At 49.6% G+C, this 17,255-nt stretch overlaps 1 protein-coding gene across 1 annotated transcript in view; it reads right to left on the bottom strand.

Moving 5' to 3' along the window:
• The window catches only part of ADAMTS7 (ADAM metallopeptidase with thrombospondin type 1 motif 7), a 45,243-nt gene that overhangs the window by 14,042 nt on the left and 13,946 nt on the right, over positions 1–17,255 (bottom strand). Inside the window, exons 9-18 of the mRNA XM_003641830.6 lie at positions 13,519–13,663; positions 13,263–13,355; positions 12,623–12,768; positions 10,922–11,091; positions 10,465–10,598; positions 8,923–9,043; positions 7,990–8,234; positions 5,312–5,453; positions 2,841–2,967; positions 2,511–2,724 (exon numbers count right to left, since the gene is read on the bottom strand). Coding sequence (XP_003641878.3) covers positions 2,511–2,724; positions 2,841–2,967; positions 5,312–5,453; positions 7,990–8,234; positions 8,923–9,043; positions 10,465–10,598; positions 10,922–11,091; positions 12,623–12,768; positions 13,263–13,355; positions 13,519–13,663 — 1,537 coding nt within the window. The remainder of the gene's footprint in view (positions 1–2,510; positions 2,725–2,840; positions 2,968–5,311; positions 5,454–7,989; positions 8,235–8,922; positions 9,044–10,464; positions 10,599–10,921; positions 11,092–12,622; positions 12,769–13,262; positions 13,356–13,518; positions 13,664–17,255) is intronic.

The raw sequence follows: 17,255 nt of genomic DNA, 5'->3' as shown, positions 1-17,255 counted from the left end.
GGTGAGGGGCTCTGCCTCCATCACCACACACCCGGGTACCCTGACTCCTGCTGTGGCCCTGCATTCTGCACATCCCACTGTGGTGTGGGGTCATCAGCACGGCTGCTGGCTGAGTCAAGTGCTGGGGCTGTCTCCCTGCTACAGACTGTCTCAGGAAGGCACACATGGCAGGGCATTTTGTACAGGGTGATCCTTGACCTACACTCCAGTTAGAAATGATTTTCCCTGGAGATAGACATTGTGAAGGGCTTTGGGTTAGATGATCTAATAAGTCTTTTCTATGCGACCTATCGCCATGAATTACATCTCTTTTGGAACAGAATTTTTTAAAGAAGGGAATAATAACATGGGTGTTGTCCCAGTAAGTGAAAGAAAAAAGCAAGGGTCAATTAGCAGCTTTGTGGAGGACACCCCCTCCTCCACCATAATAGTCCCTTTGAGATTGCTCTGTATAAAAGAACCCACAATCTGCAGAGAGAGACAGCAATATTTTCTGCAAGAGAAGTAAACCGTAGCACTACTAACATCACATGTGGGCTGCACAAGCCACAGGCTGCTGCAGTTTGCTACAGCAGATGCACAGAGCATTAGTCACATACATCAGCGTGCCTTGTACAATGCAGCCAGCAAGAACTAATGATCTCCAAGTCAAACAAATCCAACAGAGGGGATTTCTGCAAAAATTGCTGTTCTCAGGATGAAAGCAGATGGGCTGAGGTGGAGATCTGATGCACAGCCACCAGCACTGGAAGCTGAGTGCAAGGTGGGCGCAGAGAGCTCTCAGGGTACCCGCAGAGCCTCAGGGCTGGGCTGGCCTGGAGATGTGGTTCTCAAATGATATATACTTGTCTATTTTGAGCCTTTCTTGTGTTTGCTCAGCCCTGGCAAGGGCCCACATGGGACCCATAGCACTCTCTGCGCTGGTGCTGGTGGGCTCCCAGTGGGTGTCCCACAGTGGGATTTGTCCCCCTCGACTGGATGTGTGTCACCCTGTGGGCCATGTCCCTTGGCTGCCCTGAGAGGCGCTGCTCCTGTACTGGACACACTCCCCTATTTATGAGTCTCCTGGGAAATGCTGAGGAGTGGAAGTGATCCTAAGGAATGTGCCTGGCACAAGGCAGGGTTCATAAAACTGCATGGCCATCACTTCCACCCGCCACACAATGTTGCTGAAATGCAGCATTTCCACTTGTCTGCCTCTGCAGCAGGGTGCAAGCAAGCTGCCTCCAGCTGTCATCCCACCAGGACAGCACTGCCAAATCAGGGGAAGCACAGGTCACCTTAGAGCTAAAATTTCTTAGCAAATGGCTCCAGCACCATCCAGGAGATAAGCTCCAGGAATCACAGCTCTCAGAAGGGAAAGGAAGTGGGTTATTTGCCAAGCCTCAGTTATCAAGAGAGCCCCTGAGGCACAGATAAGAAACCACTGCTGTTAGCAGCTGCACAGGGGGAACAAGCAGTGCTGGTAGGAAAGTTCAGCCCCTAGCAGAGGACTGCAGGAGGCATCACTGTGCCAAGCTGCTGAGTGGGATGTGCTTCTGCAAGCATGCACCAGGGTCTGCAAATATACAAAAGCATCGAACCCCCTCTTATTATCCCTTTTTACGGGTAGATGAACCATGTTTCTGGAAAGCTTCCCAGCCTCTCACATTTCTCTGCTTATTGGTGGTAGTGGCAACGTAGAAGAAAGAGAACTCTCACTTTAAGTGAAGGAAGAACAGAAAAAGTTACAGACATATTAAAATCTCAAGCACGTTTTCATGGTTTCACAGATGCATAGATGGCAAACCCAAAGAGGAGCATTGTGACAGGCTGTGCTGGCTCCATACATAGCACAGACCTCAGGGCAACTTGGAATTCAAGATTTTTCCTTTAAACTATTGCAGCCTTCTTTCTCAACTGTGCTATTGTGGCTTTTGTGGGCCTCTAGAAAAATATTTCTAAATAGCTCTCATTTAGCCTTCAAATTTTCTGTTCACATTTTTATTCTGTTTGTTTCTTAGCAACAGGCTCCGTTCCCAGGCTCTGATTTGTCTCCTGATACTTTTCTTCACACTGAACACTTTCTGAGACCACTGCTCAAATTAGGAGTTATGCCTCTTTGGTTAAAAACCTCAACCACAAAAATACAAAAATAAGGCTACACAGGGTGCCCAACGAACACAGCTTTTATACTTCTCTCTCTTTTTAAGTATATTGCTGTAAAATTCCCCAGGGCAGCCTGGCAGCAGAGGCAAGGCAGCCACAGAGCCAATGTATGCAGATGCAGAGCAGATGTCCATCCACTAACAGGCACGTGCATGGCACAGCTGGACCCCTGGCTGGCCTGCAGCACCTTGCCTCTGCAAGCATGAAATGTTTTTACAGCTTCTGCCAAAACAAAGGAAAAAGATTTGTGGGGAAAGAATTGAACACTGAAGGCTTCATTATCTCCTGTTCTGCCCTTCTTGCTCATCTGTGCTCCTGCCAGCTTTGCAGGAAACTGCAACTGCCACTGTGATGTGTCTCACCTCTGACCAGTTCCCCACAGCCCACTGAGAGGGACAGGGGACATCCCGGTGGCAGGGAGCGGTGGCTTCTGGTTTGGAGAGGTGCTGGCAATCTGCTTGCTGCAAGGCTCTCTGCTCGTCCAATCCCACACTCTGGATGCAGAGTACTGTCCTTTTCATCAACCCTGACGTCCCACATGTGGCTGAGCACTTTTGCCACTCACCAACCCACCACCTGGGGAAAACAAAGGGGAAAATGCTGCAGCCAGCACCCAACAGGCAGGATCTGTTGCTAGGATGGCTTGGGCAACAAGGGTATGTTGAGAAAGAGCAATAGAAAAGACAACAGACCTCGCTGGGCAGGGCTCCTCATTGCATGTCCTTTGCTGGTCGTCAGGCCGTGTCAGTGTGTCACAGTACCGCTCCTCCACGATGCCAGCCAGCTTTTCCACGCAGTGCACAATCTGCCTCTGCACCCCTGGGGACACAGACAAGGCTTGGCTCTATACGGAACTTGATTCAGAGCACTGAGCATCCTCTAATAGCAAGCAGCAGGAAGCCCTGCCATTGCCTTCAGACTCCAAAACCAGAAGAATATGAAACCTCCACTGAAACTGAACCTGAAACTTGAGAGCCCACTTCTCATGGCCCCCACATGCTGCCAATCACACCAGCACTCTCATTGTACCCAGCCAGGAAAAGGAGAGCTAGATACCAGATACATGATACATATACGATTAGAGCTAGGAAACTTAACTGTGCTGGAAAATGATTCTGAATGTGGAGCTGCACAAGCTGGGACAGTCTAGGCTGGATGGACGTTACCACTGCTGGTGCAGCCAGCACGGAGGCCCCTGGGCAACAGAAGCAGAGAACAGCAGCCAAAGCACCTCCCAAGGCTTGAGAAGATGTGATCTGCCTGTTGGGCACGAGGCAAACCACTGATCCTGCTCTGGGATCAAGGCCAGGGCTGCTCAAGCAGAAAGCTAGAAACACATTGCAGAAAGGTTTGGCAAATCTTGTGCCTACTTAAAAAAAAACAAAAAAACAAAAAACCACCTGCTCTTCAAGGGCATAAAGATGTCAGGAAATATCCCAAGAAATGCCAAGAATTTTCATGGGTCTTCCCAGTCCTACTCCTAACCTCTGCACCCTGACTCCTCCTGCCCCTGTTCTGCAGCACTCACAGGAGACATTTTTCAGGATGACCTCACTTCCACCATGCTGCTTTGCTATCAGCTTTTGTCCTGCCTTTTGCAATACATACTTGACCTGTTACTTGAGAGGGCTGTAAATAACGATGACCAGCTGAGTGGTGACGGGCCTGCCGAGTTCTGCTGCGGGAGCTCCCAGTGCTGTGGTTCCAGAGCCCAGAGGCTTCTGAATGTGTATGGGGCTTGCAGGGCTCTCCCAAATCTCAAATATCTCAGCTCTGGGAATGACTCCAACGGAGTGAGCATCCTCATCAGCCAACTCCTGCCTCATTTACTCCTGTATTTCCATTCTGTTTTGGAAGCTATCCACCAAGCCATGCAATGGAATGGTGGTTTTAAATAAAAGAAAGTGACCTTGACTGCTATCCTCTTTGACAGCACAGGCTGCAGAGCAGCATGTCATGGGCACCCATGCAAATCCACAGCAAAGAGCTCTTGTAGCAAAAATACATAAAAAGGCCAGCAAATTCACGCAGCTCCATATCTCTCCTGCTTCAAGGCAGGAATAAACCCCTATCTTCCAGGAGAAGGCAGGAAATATCTCCTGGCTCTCAGTACTGCCTAAAATGGGTGAGAGTTTGTAAAGTCTCTGCACTTTTCACACAAACAGATCCTTCTTTTTTCCCCTTAACTCTTATCCAGACCTGCTGCGCAGCTGCTCTCGAGGAAGCGCTTGCTGCTCCCAGCCTTGCTCTGTGCCACGTGCAGGACCCATCCCTCCCCATGGGTGCTATGCTCAGCCTTGCACTGCTGTAGGGGAACGTTCAGCTGGGGAGAAAGCCAAAAAGCCTTGAGAGAGAGAGATTGGATCCTTCTGATATCTGTTTACAGTAGAGTGAAAACATTCACTGCTGTCAGTTCTGCAGAGTGCCGTGAGACCAAGTGACCACATATACTCACACACATCCCTCGAAAGCCTCCTGTCTCATGGGGCCTGGGATACTTGGGGTGTGGTGGGGATGCGGGGACATCAGGATGCGGTGTCCCGTTCACCCTGGGGCTGGTGGCTGCAGCCACGACTATGATGTTCTGCCCCCACCAATACCCTTTGAAGTGCTCTCCGAGGTGCTCTCCGTAAAGTTCCTGAAATAATCTCCCCTCCAGAGTCCTGGCCAGGCTGCAGACTGGCCATCTGACACTCTGACTTCTCTAAAGCTCTTTTGTCTCAACCAACCCAACAGCCCAGGAACACCCGGCGCAGTAATAGGACACCAGGCTGAGGAAAGTGCTGATAAAGAGCTGGCTCCCAGTGGTCGAGTGCAGTGCGGGCCACCGAGGAGTTACAACCTCAGCAGATGCTGCCCTTTTTTTTTCTCTCCAAGACCTACTGAAACCAAAGACCCAGGAATTTTTAAGGCAAATGCAAGCAGTGAGCTCTGACGTGGCTGTGATGGGGAGCATGGCCCAGACCATGTGCCACCAACTGCTTCTCAAACATCTGCCGTGATGCACGGTGCAGCACGAGGACAGGGGTCCCTTTGGCTCCCTGTACCACAGAATCCTGCCAGCATTTGCACTGTCTACAATGAGAAGATCAAGGATGGCAGAAGCAGCAGCAACGACTGATGGGCCATGCCCTGCAATATGTGGATGCTTTCCCAGACTCACCAGTGCCACATGTGGCAGTGCACGTGGTCCAGGAGCCGAAGCGCCAGAGGAACTCGGCCTGCTTGATCTCGTTCTCACTGTCAGCTGGCCGCTGGATGGTGTACTGGTAGCGCACACCAGGGTTGGCTTCCTGGAACAACAGCTGTGGGGAGACAACAGGAGGTGAGAGACATGGTCGGTGCAGTGTCTGACTGCTGTGTTGCAGGGGTTTTCAAGGAGGTAGGAACCCCCTAGCACAGCCATGCAGGTGTCACTCTGTCCAGCTCTGTACCAGTGCAGTGTTTGTCCCCTCACTGTTGGCCACGGACAGCGATGGTCTAGCTGCTGCACTCTAACAGCATCAAGCAACCATTCCAGAAAACATACTCAATATGTAGTCAAAGTGTGTAAGAGAAGAGGAAATGCCCCAGCTGACCCCACTGAGAGTACTGGGCTTGTGGAAACATTAGGTAATAATAAAAAGTAACAGCAAGAGCACTGAGAACTGCCACAACTTCAGTTTTATGTCTCTGCCAGAGTCTGGAAGGATCCTCCCGTTAATCCTCTCTGGTCTCACTGCCAAATGCAGCTGCATCCAAAGACCTCCTCAAGGCTCAGCACGGCTTGGCCCTTCCCAGGCAGAGCTGGGTGAGGAAGTTTTGCATACCACCACTGAGCCCACCACAGCACATGGTGCATCAACACCTCCTCCCTGCAAGGACTGCACCACTGCTTGCTCCCATCAATGGCAGCACACTACAGCAGCCCTCAGCACGGCTTGAAATCATGGGTACCCAGCCTAGTCCCCGTTCACATCTCCAGCTTGCTTTTAATGTCAGTGATTTGACCATGCCAGGGATGCAGACTGGTATGCACCATGCACACCACACAGAATGGCTGGAGGTCACACCCTCCCCTTGGTGCAACACCCCTGCTGCTGCTGTGGTGTGAGAAGGGCTGGAGGCAATAGTGAAGAACCAACAAGCAGCAAACACTCAGTGGCTGGGTGGTAAGAGGCGCTGGAAAGAATGTCATTAATTTCTCCCCACTTGAAATGTGGCTCTCACTGCTCTCCAAATGAACGCTGCTGCTCCTATGGTTAATGCAAGCCCTGCCTAAAGTGCCTCCAGCAGCAGTCAGCACTCATGAAAGGCTGTGAGTTCAAATGTGTTTTTTTTAGTCTAAGTGCTCCCATTATTGCCAAAGCTTTGTTGTTCTTGGAGCTTTGGCAGGAGCAAGGGCATCCTTCCAAAACCTCTTCATGAATATTGAAACATTTCTGTCAAAAGGTTTTAATTAGGTTATGAATCCCAGAAAGCGTCCCAGCAATTAGCTGGCGCTGAACATGCCAGTGTTCATACTAGCAGAGTAAAGCAATGCTTGGAGGCAGAAACACAAATGCAAAAGGCAAAGACTTTTGGCCATGCATGGCTGCAAAGTGAGCCAGGGACTGTGGGGTCACACATCCAGGGCCATCCCTGCCTCTGCCCCAGGGAAGCCGCTGAGGAGGAGAATACACACATGGGGGGAAATAAGCCATGAACCTGGCTCTGCAAAGGGCTGAGCCCCATGCTCCCAGCATCCTCTTCACTGCCCAGCTCTGCAAGCCTGGGTTGCAGCACACAGTGAGAACCCCTTATTTCCTCCTGCTGCTGCACTAATTAAGGCAGTGCACTCAGGAGTTACCTCTTCCTTCATTTATCAGAAGGTGGTTAAAAGGGAAAAAACAAGGTTAAACCACAATCATGAAACAAACCTACAGGGTTGAAGCTTTATTCATTCCTATGTCCTATTCAGTGTGATTTCAAAAAAAAACCCAACATTTTCTTTACAGTGTAGATTGTATAACCCTCCCCATGGCAGCTCTTCAGTGGAAATAAGGCAAAAATTAATAGAATAGGCTGGGTTTGCTAAATAAGACAATGTTAAGCTAAGCACCAGAGCTGCTGCTGCTTAGGTAAGTTGTGGGGCAGCACCTGGCTTTTGTAAGAAGCGTTCCCAAGACACACCAAGTGTGAACTGGGAACAGAAATTCTCACGTGGAAAAAAGAGTAAAGTTTGAAATTTCTTGTTTCAGAAGATTTCAAAGGTTCCTCTTGGATTATTACCTTTTCCCTCCAGCGCTTTTGTGAGGAAGCAGAGCCTGACCTGCAACAACCATGAAGGCATCACTCAGGCTTTGGACCTGTCTGTGCACCCCCTGAGGAGTATAAGCCCTTGCCCAGACCACAGCTGGTGTGTGGGGGCCCAATGCTGGCAGGAATGTGACAGCTCCCAGCTCCCTGATGCCTCCACCATCACCAGAGCCCACTTGAACTCAAGGGCTGCTCCAGCCCTGCTGGAAACACCAGAAGCTCTTCTCTTGCTCTTGATAAGATAGGGAAAAGGCTCTGGAAACCAGCTAATTCTTTTTATACTCTCTCTCCTCTGTAAATATTTTGAGGAATGCTGCAAGCTGGATGAGGCTCAGCTGGAAGCAGCAGACCCACCCCAAGTTCAGAAACATGCTTCCTGGGCCAACAGCACACATTTGGCTGCCTAAGATGGAGAAACATGCTCAGGAAGGAGACACCCAACCTCATCCCGTGGATGGCCATGAAGTCACCCTCAGCAGCACAAAGGAAGGCTGCAGAGCTCCTGGCTCTTCCCCCTCATCCTTCTCAGATGCAAACCCCAACTGCCCAGAACCCAGAGCATACCTGAATCCACACAGGTTCCACAGTGGGCCCTGGAGAGGTGAGGTTCTCCCAGTTTCCTGTCCTCTCATAGGTGAAAGTGGTCCCTGCCACCCTGTAATCCCCATTCCACTGGATGGTCCAGCCACCGTTCAGGAAATACTTCTCTGGGTCTTCACTCCTCAGCGCCAGAAAATTTCCAGCTTCTGCGACTTCTTCAATCCGGATCTCTCGGGCTCCAACAGGGATAATCCCAATATCAACATAACCTGGGAATGCAATCAAACATTTTTTCCAGGGAGTCAAGGACATGATCTGCTCCCTAGGGTGTGGAGATAGTGCCACAGACATTTGTTTTGAGGCCATTAGACACAAAGAGCAGTAAGGGAATATTTTTCTTCCAAGAGGCAAGAAATGGAAAGACAACTCCTCGTCTCCTTTGTTACTTCTTAGACCTTATAAAAATCAATAAGTCTGGATTAATGAAAGAGTGCAAATGAGCAGCGTGAGTGAGCCAGGCAATTAGCGCCACTCTAGCTGAACAGACAGAAACGAAGCCCTGCGTCCTCCGGTTTCCCACACAGCACTTTCCAGCCTGGAGCAGCAATGGCACTTGCAGAGCCATCCCGCTTTTCTGAGTGCTGCCTCCCACAAAGTCCCTGCAGCCATAGGGTCTTGTCTGCAAACCCCCCCTTTCACCCTGCTTTGCTGATCAAGGGAGAAAATGAGCCCTGCAGACCAGGGCGGGTTGTTTTAAGGAAGCCATTTAAAACAACAACCCATTTTTCTCCTCCCCAGCGGCTGGAAGCTGAGGGTTGGCCCAAGCCTGCTCTGCTCGCCCCACCACTTTGCAACAAAATGTTTGGGGAGGCTGCAACTACTGAAAGCCAGGAGCATGCTGCTCATCCTTCTCCCTTAGGTGTGTCTTGCTTTAAGGAGAATGCCACTTGTCCTTACCCAGCCCCTCGCTGTCCTCAAATGTCTTCTTGACAGTATGGCAGGTGGAGCCGTCCCCATGGCAGACACCGCACCGGTCTTCCACTGCGTTGGAGTCGATCTCATAGTCGCAGCCCACATTCTGCAACACAGCCCCATCAGCCCTGGCCCTGTGCCTGCACCCATTTACACCCACCCAGAGTTTCACTGTGACACGAGCAGTCAAAAGTGGAAAACAACCACAGTAATGAGGGCCAGCCTCAGTGGACAGATGATGCTCCTGAATAGCAAGAAATAAGGACCAATTCTTGGCCCTGCCAGTTCTGTTGCAAATACTTCCCCAAAACCTTTCCTAAATTCTGCTGGAGCTTTCCACACTTCAGACCCAGGCAGCTGCCAAATCACTTGACCAAACTGAGATTCCATCTGACGCTGCACAATAAAAGCTGCAGCCAACTCCCCAGAGGTCCCACTGGGTCCTGTGCCAATGAGTAGCCTTTAGTCTTAACTCCATGAGGACTTATCCAGGGAGTCACTTGCATATACATGCTAGAAAAGGAGCACTATTTTTGCTCCTGCAATGTTTTGTAGAGAGCCAGGCTTAACTCTGGTGATGGAGCCAGCAGCAGGCTTGCAGAGAGCAAGTATTTCATGTGTGCAGTTAGCTTTGAATGAATATGCTATCATCTGTGGACAACTGCTGGATCTCATTCTTTTCCATATGCCAAGTAAAAACCATGACCCCTGAGCTCCCTGAGCCTGTGCATCTGTGTGCTGCAGCCCTTGAAGTAAGTTATAGCCTCTTAAAGGAGGAAATAGGACCTTCTTAGAGCCTCCTGCTCTGCACAGCAATTGCCATTGGCCTCTACCTAGTACTGCCAACAACACAGCCAGGAAGAGGATGAAGCTTCCATGAATGGTTCTTACGTAAGAAGACGCAAGGAAACTTGCTTACTGATTATTTTTGCTGCTTCTCTTTGTGCTGTTCAGAGCATGAAGGCCCTCAGCAGCTCCCGGAGTTCCATGGAAGAGGCAGGGAGATGAGCATTCTGCTCCCTGGTCCTTCTGGTTCCTTGCAGGGAAGATGCTCTCCCTGGCCCAGAGCTCATTTATACAAAGCTTCCAAGAAATAACAACAGCCCAGGAGGAAGAACAAACCCCAACACCGGGAGAGGGTGCCACGGCTGGGGGAGACATCTCCATTGCAGCAGGCTATGAGTCAGAGCAGCATCTGCCAGAACTGCAGGGCTGGGACGGGTGTTCTCCCCACCTTCCCTTTCTACCTCCACAGACTTATCTGCAAGTGAAATTGTTCTTCCTGTATTTCCTTAGTTTGGTTCTCTACTTCCTTGAAAACATCCAAGAGGCTTAAATACTGCTGCATCATCTATCTTGTGAATATTGAGAGCTCTCCCTCATTTCCATGCAGAAGAATAGTAACAAAATGGGTCAGGTAATATCTGCTTGAGGACATCAGGCAGAGCCCTGATAACTGCCCCTGCTTCAGCCTGCAGCTGCTGGCGCACAGGGCTGCTCCCAGCCCGCCCTCAGCAGGGGACGTACCTTGCAGATGCCATTGATGCATATGTCCCGGCTGGAGTTCATTTCATAGCACGGTGTCCCATCGATGACGGCATCCCTCAGCTTTTCTGCGAAGTATTCGTCCTCGGGCCGGCAGTGCAGCTCACAGGGGTTAACTGGGAAGCCGAAGAGACAGAAACTGAACCCGAGGAGCTGGGGTGTGCATGCCTCCATTCGCCTGCTTTCTGCAGCAGTGTTGCCCTGGGCTCACACGGACAGGGATCACCTTCTCTCCTTGTAATCATCTCCGACAACATAAATTAATCCTGCAAACCCAGCCATAATTTAAAATACGGCATAAATACACTGCAAGTATGGCAGAAAGGGAAGGCAGAACTTTTACAGGCAGCTCCAGCAAGATCAAGCCATTGCAAGAACCTGTCTCAGGCTCTCCATGAGGGCTGCAGGAGAAGCCTGGCAGTAGGCTGTGCACACTCACTGTTGTTGGGCACTGGTGTCCACTTGTAGAGCTTCCCCTTGTAGGGCATGGGGTTGAACTGGCTGCACTGGACCTGGCGGAAGGACGGCTTGTTGGGAGGACAGGGCTTGATGTTGCAGATCCGGAATCGCTTCCGTTCTCCCAGGCAGTACCTGCCCCCATACTTTGGCCTGTTTGCAGGAGGGAAAAGAGGAAATAAACACATAGAGCAAAGGAGGGGAAACTCCCTTATAATAATAATAAACCCTAACCTACAGAGCAAGCTTCTGAAATGCACAGAGAGCATCATTCATATCCTTGCTCCTCAGTTTCCTCCTGGATACAGGACACATGCTCTGCACAAAGGCCTTGGACTTAAAAAGCAACAGCAGACCTTCCTCAGATGCCAACAGACTCTCAAGATACTGCCACTGGTTCTTAACACTTAATGTTTCACCAGGTTGCTTTGGTTCACTTGCAATTTCTGCATCCCACATCCCTATGACCTTATGAAAATCACTTTTTCTCTGATTAGTTAAGAGTGGCACAACTTCCTGAAAGGAGTATAATTAATTATTATTTTACAGTTGTGCTTACACACCTTTCCCTTAGGAAACACTTGAGGGAAGAAGGACTACCCAGTGCACACATTTGTTTACTTCATCCAAAAGGCAAAGCTGAAGATTTACCTACCGTGGCCAAAGCAAACAACTGCCCAGGGAAATTCGGCTGCTTTTACAATGTTTGCTCTCCTACATGCCTGCAGCTGTGTTTGGAACACTCCATAAACTACAATTACACTTCTGTCACAAAACTCATGTCAAACACAAACCTAGCTCTTGACCTAGGACTGGAATTACACAGCCATTCTTTAAACAGTTCAATAGTATGTGTTAAAAACAATGCACATAAAGAAGTTAGGCAGAAAGAACATCTGGGCTCATTAGAGAGATTCCCTCTTAGTTTTCAAACCTTCTTAAGCCATTGAAAAATGACTGCCACTGGAAAATTGCTCACAAAGCCCCTTTCTCTCCCTGTTACGAGGCACTGTGACACTTGGATGAGTTGGGGGCCTTTGTGTGAATCCAATACAATAGCCATCGGGCAAGGAGGGAGGCATCTGGAGGACAGATGGGTCAGCACAGCGGTCATGGCATGGATAATGCTGCTCCTTGGTTGGCCCTTGGGCTGGGGAGCAGTGAGCATCCCCCACTACTGCAGCTCATTCTGCTTTCTTAGAAATCACTCACAGGGAGAAAACAGTTGATAAGCAGCAGTTAGAGTTTTCAAAATTAGAGTGAGTCAGAACCACAAAAAGTCTATTTTCCTTTTCGGTCATTAAAAGACACTGGATATGTTTAACAGCTACAAGTGTGGAGTCTTTACTCTTTGTTGAAATCACATTCCAGCGCTCTCTGCCTGCCTAGTGCAGAAGCAGTTGTGCATGAAAGCAGACAGAGCCAGCTCTGCCCCTCTGGAGCCTGCCATCACCCAGATGGCTGGAAAACCCCACGAAATGAATCATCTGTGGTGTTTCAAAGGCATGTTGTTCAGAAAGATAACCTCATAATCGCAGCAGTCCTCTGCTGGCCAGTGCAGACATGGGTAGGACCAGACCAGCCAGGCAATGGCCCCTGCTTTTGGGGGCCATCAGGAAGCCTTGGGCTCTCCTCTCCTACACAAATGAGCTTAACAAACCCAGGAGAGCACATGTGCACTTACGTGGGATTGCTGCACTGCCTCTCGGCGCTCTGCACACCTGCACCACAGCTCCGTGAGCAGGCAGCCCATGAGCTCCAGGGTCCCCAGCTGCCATCGATGGCATCAGGACGGTAACCCACGGGCACACACTCGCCATTGAAGCACCACTGCAAAGGGACAGGCCAGAAGAAGAGAAACCAAGATAATGATGCACTAATAAACCTTTACTTAGAGAGCTCTACCTTGGGGGAGCACTAAAGTCCAACACTCGTATTGTCCTGTGCAGACCCATGCTACACTCACTCCAGGGTGCATGAAGGTCAGCTGAGCTCTGATGGAGCCAAGTTCACCTCTGTGCAATGAGAAACTCAGGGACAGAGGGCTGTCTGAAGACTTGTGTGAGAGAACAGACCCCTGGATGTGACTCTGCAAGCCTTCTGCTTCCATTCAAACTGCCGGTTTCATATTTCTAGGGACATCTCAATTTCCCTGAATTCAATCTCTCACCACCAGCATTTGGCTGGAGTAAGGGCATCAAGGTGATCCATGCCCATGTGCTAGAGTTTGCAAAATGCCTCGTTTTGCACTCTTCTGGCAAAAATCATCTCTTACATGGAGGACAAAGAATCTCTTACATGCAAATGAGACTGCTCCCTCTTACCTTGTTCTCCCCACATGTTGTCCCATCAACAGCAGCATCCAGTTTGGAATGGCATGTGGTCCCCACTGTGCACCACAGCGTGTTGCAGACACTCTGCAGAAAAAACATTTACACAGGACGTCATTACTGCAGGGCCCAACCCATTGGTAGAGATTTTACTCACACGGAGGATCGTCCCATGCAAAGCTCCCACCCCCAAAAAACCCTCAGAGCTGTATGAGTCCATGCTACATGGGGAGGGGGGACTCTAGCTTACATCCATGTCATCACAGAAGGTGGAGTAGGCACCATACTGCAGGCGGCACTGGTGGCTCACATCATAGAGGACGCCGGGGGGCACCAGGGGGAAGTCCAGCACCTCCCGAGCAGGGGGGTCATCCAGGCACAGCCCCCAGCCCCGGCTGAAAGAGAGGTGACAGGGCAGTGTCACTGCCTGGCTGGTGCAGGTAGGTCCCATGCACTGCTCCAAGAGCTGCTAGCAGAGGAACCAAACATCTCATCAGTGTCTCATCCTGAAATCCTGACATTCATTCTATAGCTGACATGACCATGGCTCTCCAATAAACCCTGCACCCGCTCCAGCACGTGGATCTCTACATGCACTTATCCAATTTCTGAGTTGGGCAACCTGGTGTCTGCAACTGCAGCCCACCTATCCCTGATGCACCCTCTGACACTCCAACACGTCCTGGCACTCCACGACAAAAAGCCAGAAATGTTGCTCTGCCTGGGACCAATCCCCTGGATTTTAGCTTTGAAGTCAAGCCATCAGCAAAGTCTTCAGCCCGGGGTCCAGTCCTCAGTTTCACTACTCAAGGTGAAGGGTTTCACTGAACAAACATTGCACTGCTGAGAAGCAGATGTTGTCCTTGTGTTCATACACCAGGCCAGCCCCAAAATGTCCCTGTGGACGCTCCAGCTCTAGTGTCAATGCCCTGCTAATAAAAACAGAGTAGATTGTCAGCAGCAAAACTCACTCGCTCTCATATCTGCTGCTACAAACAGTGCTCAGACTGTGCTGGACCGCATGTTTTTAGAAAGAGATATTAAAACTGAGCATGAAGCACTGCCAAGACAGCCCGTGGCCCACTGCCAGGCTGCTGGGAAGCCAAGATGGATGATCCTGGCTGGCTTGCTCTGCTGTGAGTGGTTTTGCTATGATACTTCCCAAACACACAAGAAATTGTCACTAGTTTAGCTTACAGTGTTGATTTAAACTAATGTGTTTCCAGCAAAGCAAAGTCTCCAGCGTGGGTTTCTGAGCAGATTAGATTACTGCAGCTTGTTGTGATTGGGAACAGGTCGAAATTAACGTGAAACAGGATTCCTTTCTAACCCAAGCTGGCAACACAGCCCAGCTCAGGAGCAACAACGAATGGGGCTGGGAGTCACAGCGAGCACCCCTCTCACGTCCTGCATTGGAAAGGTCCACTCCAGGCACCTGCCAGCCCCTTGCTTGGCTAGAAACAGCCCAGTGGGAACACAGCTCCTTAATATACCACATATATAGTTTTTATATGCAATTTCCCCATTGAAAAAAGTCAGTAAACACGTTGCTTTCAGCAGCCCATGACCTGGAAAGTCTCACTTTCCAACTCCACCAGCAGTGAGAGCATCCTGCCTCCCCTCCAGCCCACTGGAGAGGAGGACTGCTGTTGGTGATTCAGGCCTGAGCTGGGCTGAATTAGGCGTGAATTACGCAGCTGGATGCAGTATCATGTCCAGCCTCAAGCTATAAGCCTGCTTCAGGCCTACAGCAAAGTCACTGCATTGCAACTCCAGAGGTTTTTCTTTGCACACTGATGGAAGACACTTAAGCATATGTTCTCTAAAATTAGAAATGATTACATCTTTACTGGGAAAGTCAAAGCTTAAGCACTGGATTCCTGCTCTAGCTGCATGAAGGAAACTGCTACTCCTTGGGATTAATCCACAATCATCCATTCTGGTAACAGCATATGGGGCCTGACACCACCCCAAAAATGCCCCAAGCCCTGCTTGCCCTCCGTTCTGCTGAAGGCACTTTTTGTCTTGCCTCCGTTTACAGATCTCTGCAGTCCCTGTATGGGGACAGTTTAGATTTCTAGAGTCATGCTCAAAATCGATTTCTTCATTAACCATTTTACAGCTGTCCTACTGGTATCTTCAACTGGCCTCCAGATTTTGCAAAAAAACCTTTACTGAGCCAGCGAGAATTGGCACGAGTTTAATCTGGCTTTGAAGGGATATACAGTGACCCACACAGCAGTAAAAATTCACAGGGGTCTGCTCTGCATGTGCTTATTTCAGTCTATTCATTAAAGACCTGCATGATGGAATAGATGGTATGATGATTAAATCCCCATATGCGAGTAGGCTGGGAGGATCTGCAAATATGCTTACAAGCAGGATTAAAATTCCAAAAGCTCTTGCAGAACTGGAAGAAGGATCCAAAAAGCCAGGAATGAATTCAATAAAAACAAAGGCAAGGATTTAAACTTGGGAGGAATCAGCTGCACAAACAGAGGAGTTGGAATGACTGAAGAACAGCAGTGCTGTAGGAAGCACTGGATGCTAGTGGCTGAGCAGGGGCAGTAGTGGGTGCTGCAGAGGCAGGCAAGCTACGTTTCAGGTGGTGGGGGTCAGCTAGGAAGAGCCCGTGAGAAAATGATGGGAGACCTTCAGCTCTGCAAAAATAGGCTGAAAAATGAATTGTCTGGTCTAGAGAAGGAAAGACTGAAGGGAAACATGACAATCAGCAGCTGTGGGATGAAGGCAGGCTTCACACCACACCACTGCATATTCACGGTCCTTGCAGAGCAGGATGAGATACCCCTTTTTAAACAATTCTTCCACCAATGAGGCTTAAAAGAGTTCACATCAAGGTGAAGGATGCAGAGAAAAGAGATCCTACAGCTTCTTTCCACCCAAAGCTGCTGCCTCAAAGATCACAGAGCCCTGTGAATGACCACAGCACTGGAGTTGTGCTGCCATAAAAGACACAAATCATTTTCTGATTCTTAAACGCTCAACAGCGTTCACTCTCTTTTGTAAAACAATAACCATAACCCGAAAGTGTTGTGTTGTTTTTTTTTAACATGAGGTCTGTTCCAAGCACATCTAGCAATCCCAGGTCAGCAGGGTCTCATTTTTTGGCTCATTCCTTCCCATTCTCCTGCCAACACTGTATTAAAATGCACTCAAGTCTGTGCTCGCAGCAGGCCTCTCCTTCGCCTCTGGGATGTCACAGATACTGAGAGGTGCCTGTTGAACTCTGCTCCACTCCTGAAGGAAGAGCTGCTCCTTCTGGGAGTGGAGCAAAGAGATGAAAACACCACTGGACAGGCAGCCAGATGGTCTGCTTCTTCCCTGCTGCAGCTAATGGCAGCCCAAGGTTACTGCCAGCAGGAAATGCTACATCTCAAAACAAAGGTTAAAAACAAAAGGCCAAGAGCTCTGTGGATGCAGAAAGACTCATTCCACTGAAAACCACAAATCAACAATAATTCACCCTAGCTGGAGCCAAGCCCATGTTTTAGGCCACTGGCTGAGATTTAGAAATGGGAGCTCAGCACCAGCCAGTATTCCTAACATGCAGCTCCTAGCCCCTCACAAACACACTGGCTGCAGCCAGAGCTTTTCTATTGCTGCTTCTTAAAGATGCTCTCACTGTTTCCTAATCTTCTCGTGGCAAGGAAGAAAAACATCCCTCCGGTGCTAGAGACTGGCTGACAAATGTAAGTCTTGGGCCATGTTCCTAGGAATTTAATAACAACAAACTGGAAAATCGGCCACAGGGCACTAAAAATAAACAGTGCATGAAAGAATTTGGCTTGGTCTCATCTCCTCCCATGGTGTCTCCCATCTCTAGGCAAACATCACACATTTGCCACAAGCACAACCTCGCTGCTGGGACAAGCGGAAAGCAAGATCAGGCTCTCTAGGGTGCAGTGAGAGGTACAAATGCCATGTGCTATGGAAAACTGCTCCTTCTGCTCAGCAGCTTGGACATAG

This window comes from Gallus gallus, chromosome 10 (assembly GCF_016699485.2).
Source record: "Gallus gallus isolate bGalGal1 chromosome 10, bGalGal1.mat.broiler.GRCg7b, whole genome shotgun sequence".
NCBI classification, from domain to species: domain Eukaryota; kingdom Metazoa; phylum Chordata; class Aves; order Galliformes; family Phasianidae; genus Gallus; species Gallus gallus.
The sequence above is the reverse complement of the archived record's forward strand: the minus strand, read 5'-3'. Positions and strand labels throughout refer to the sequence as shown.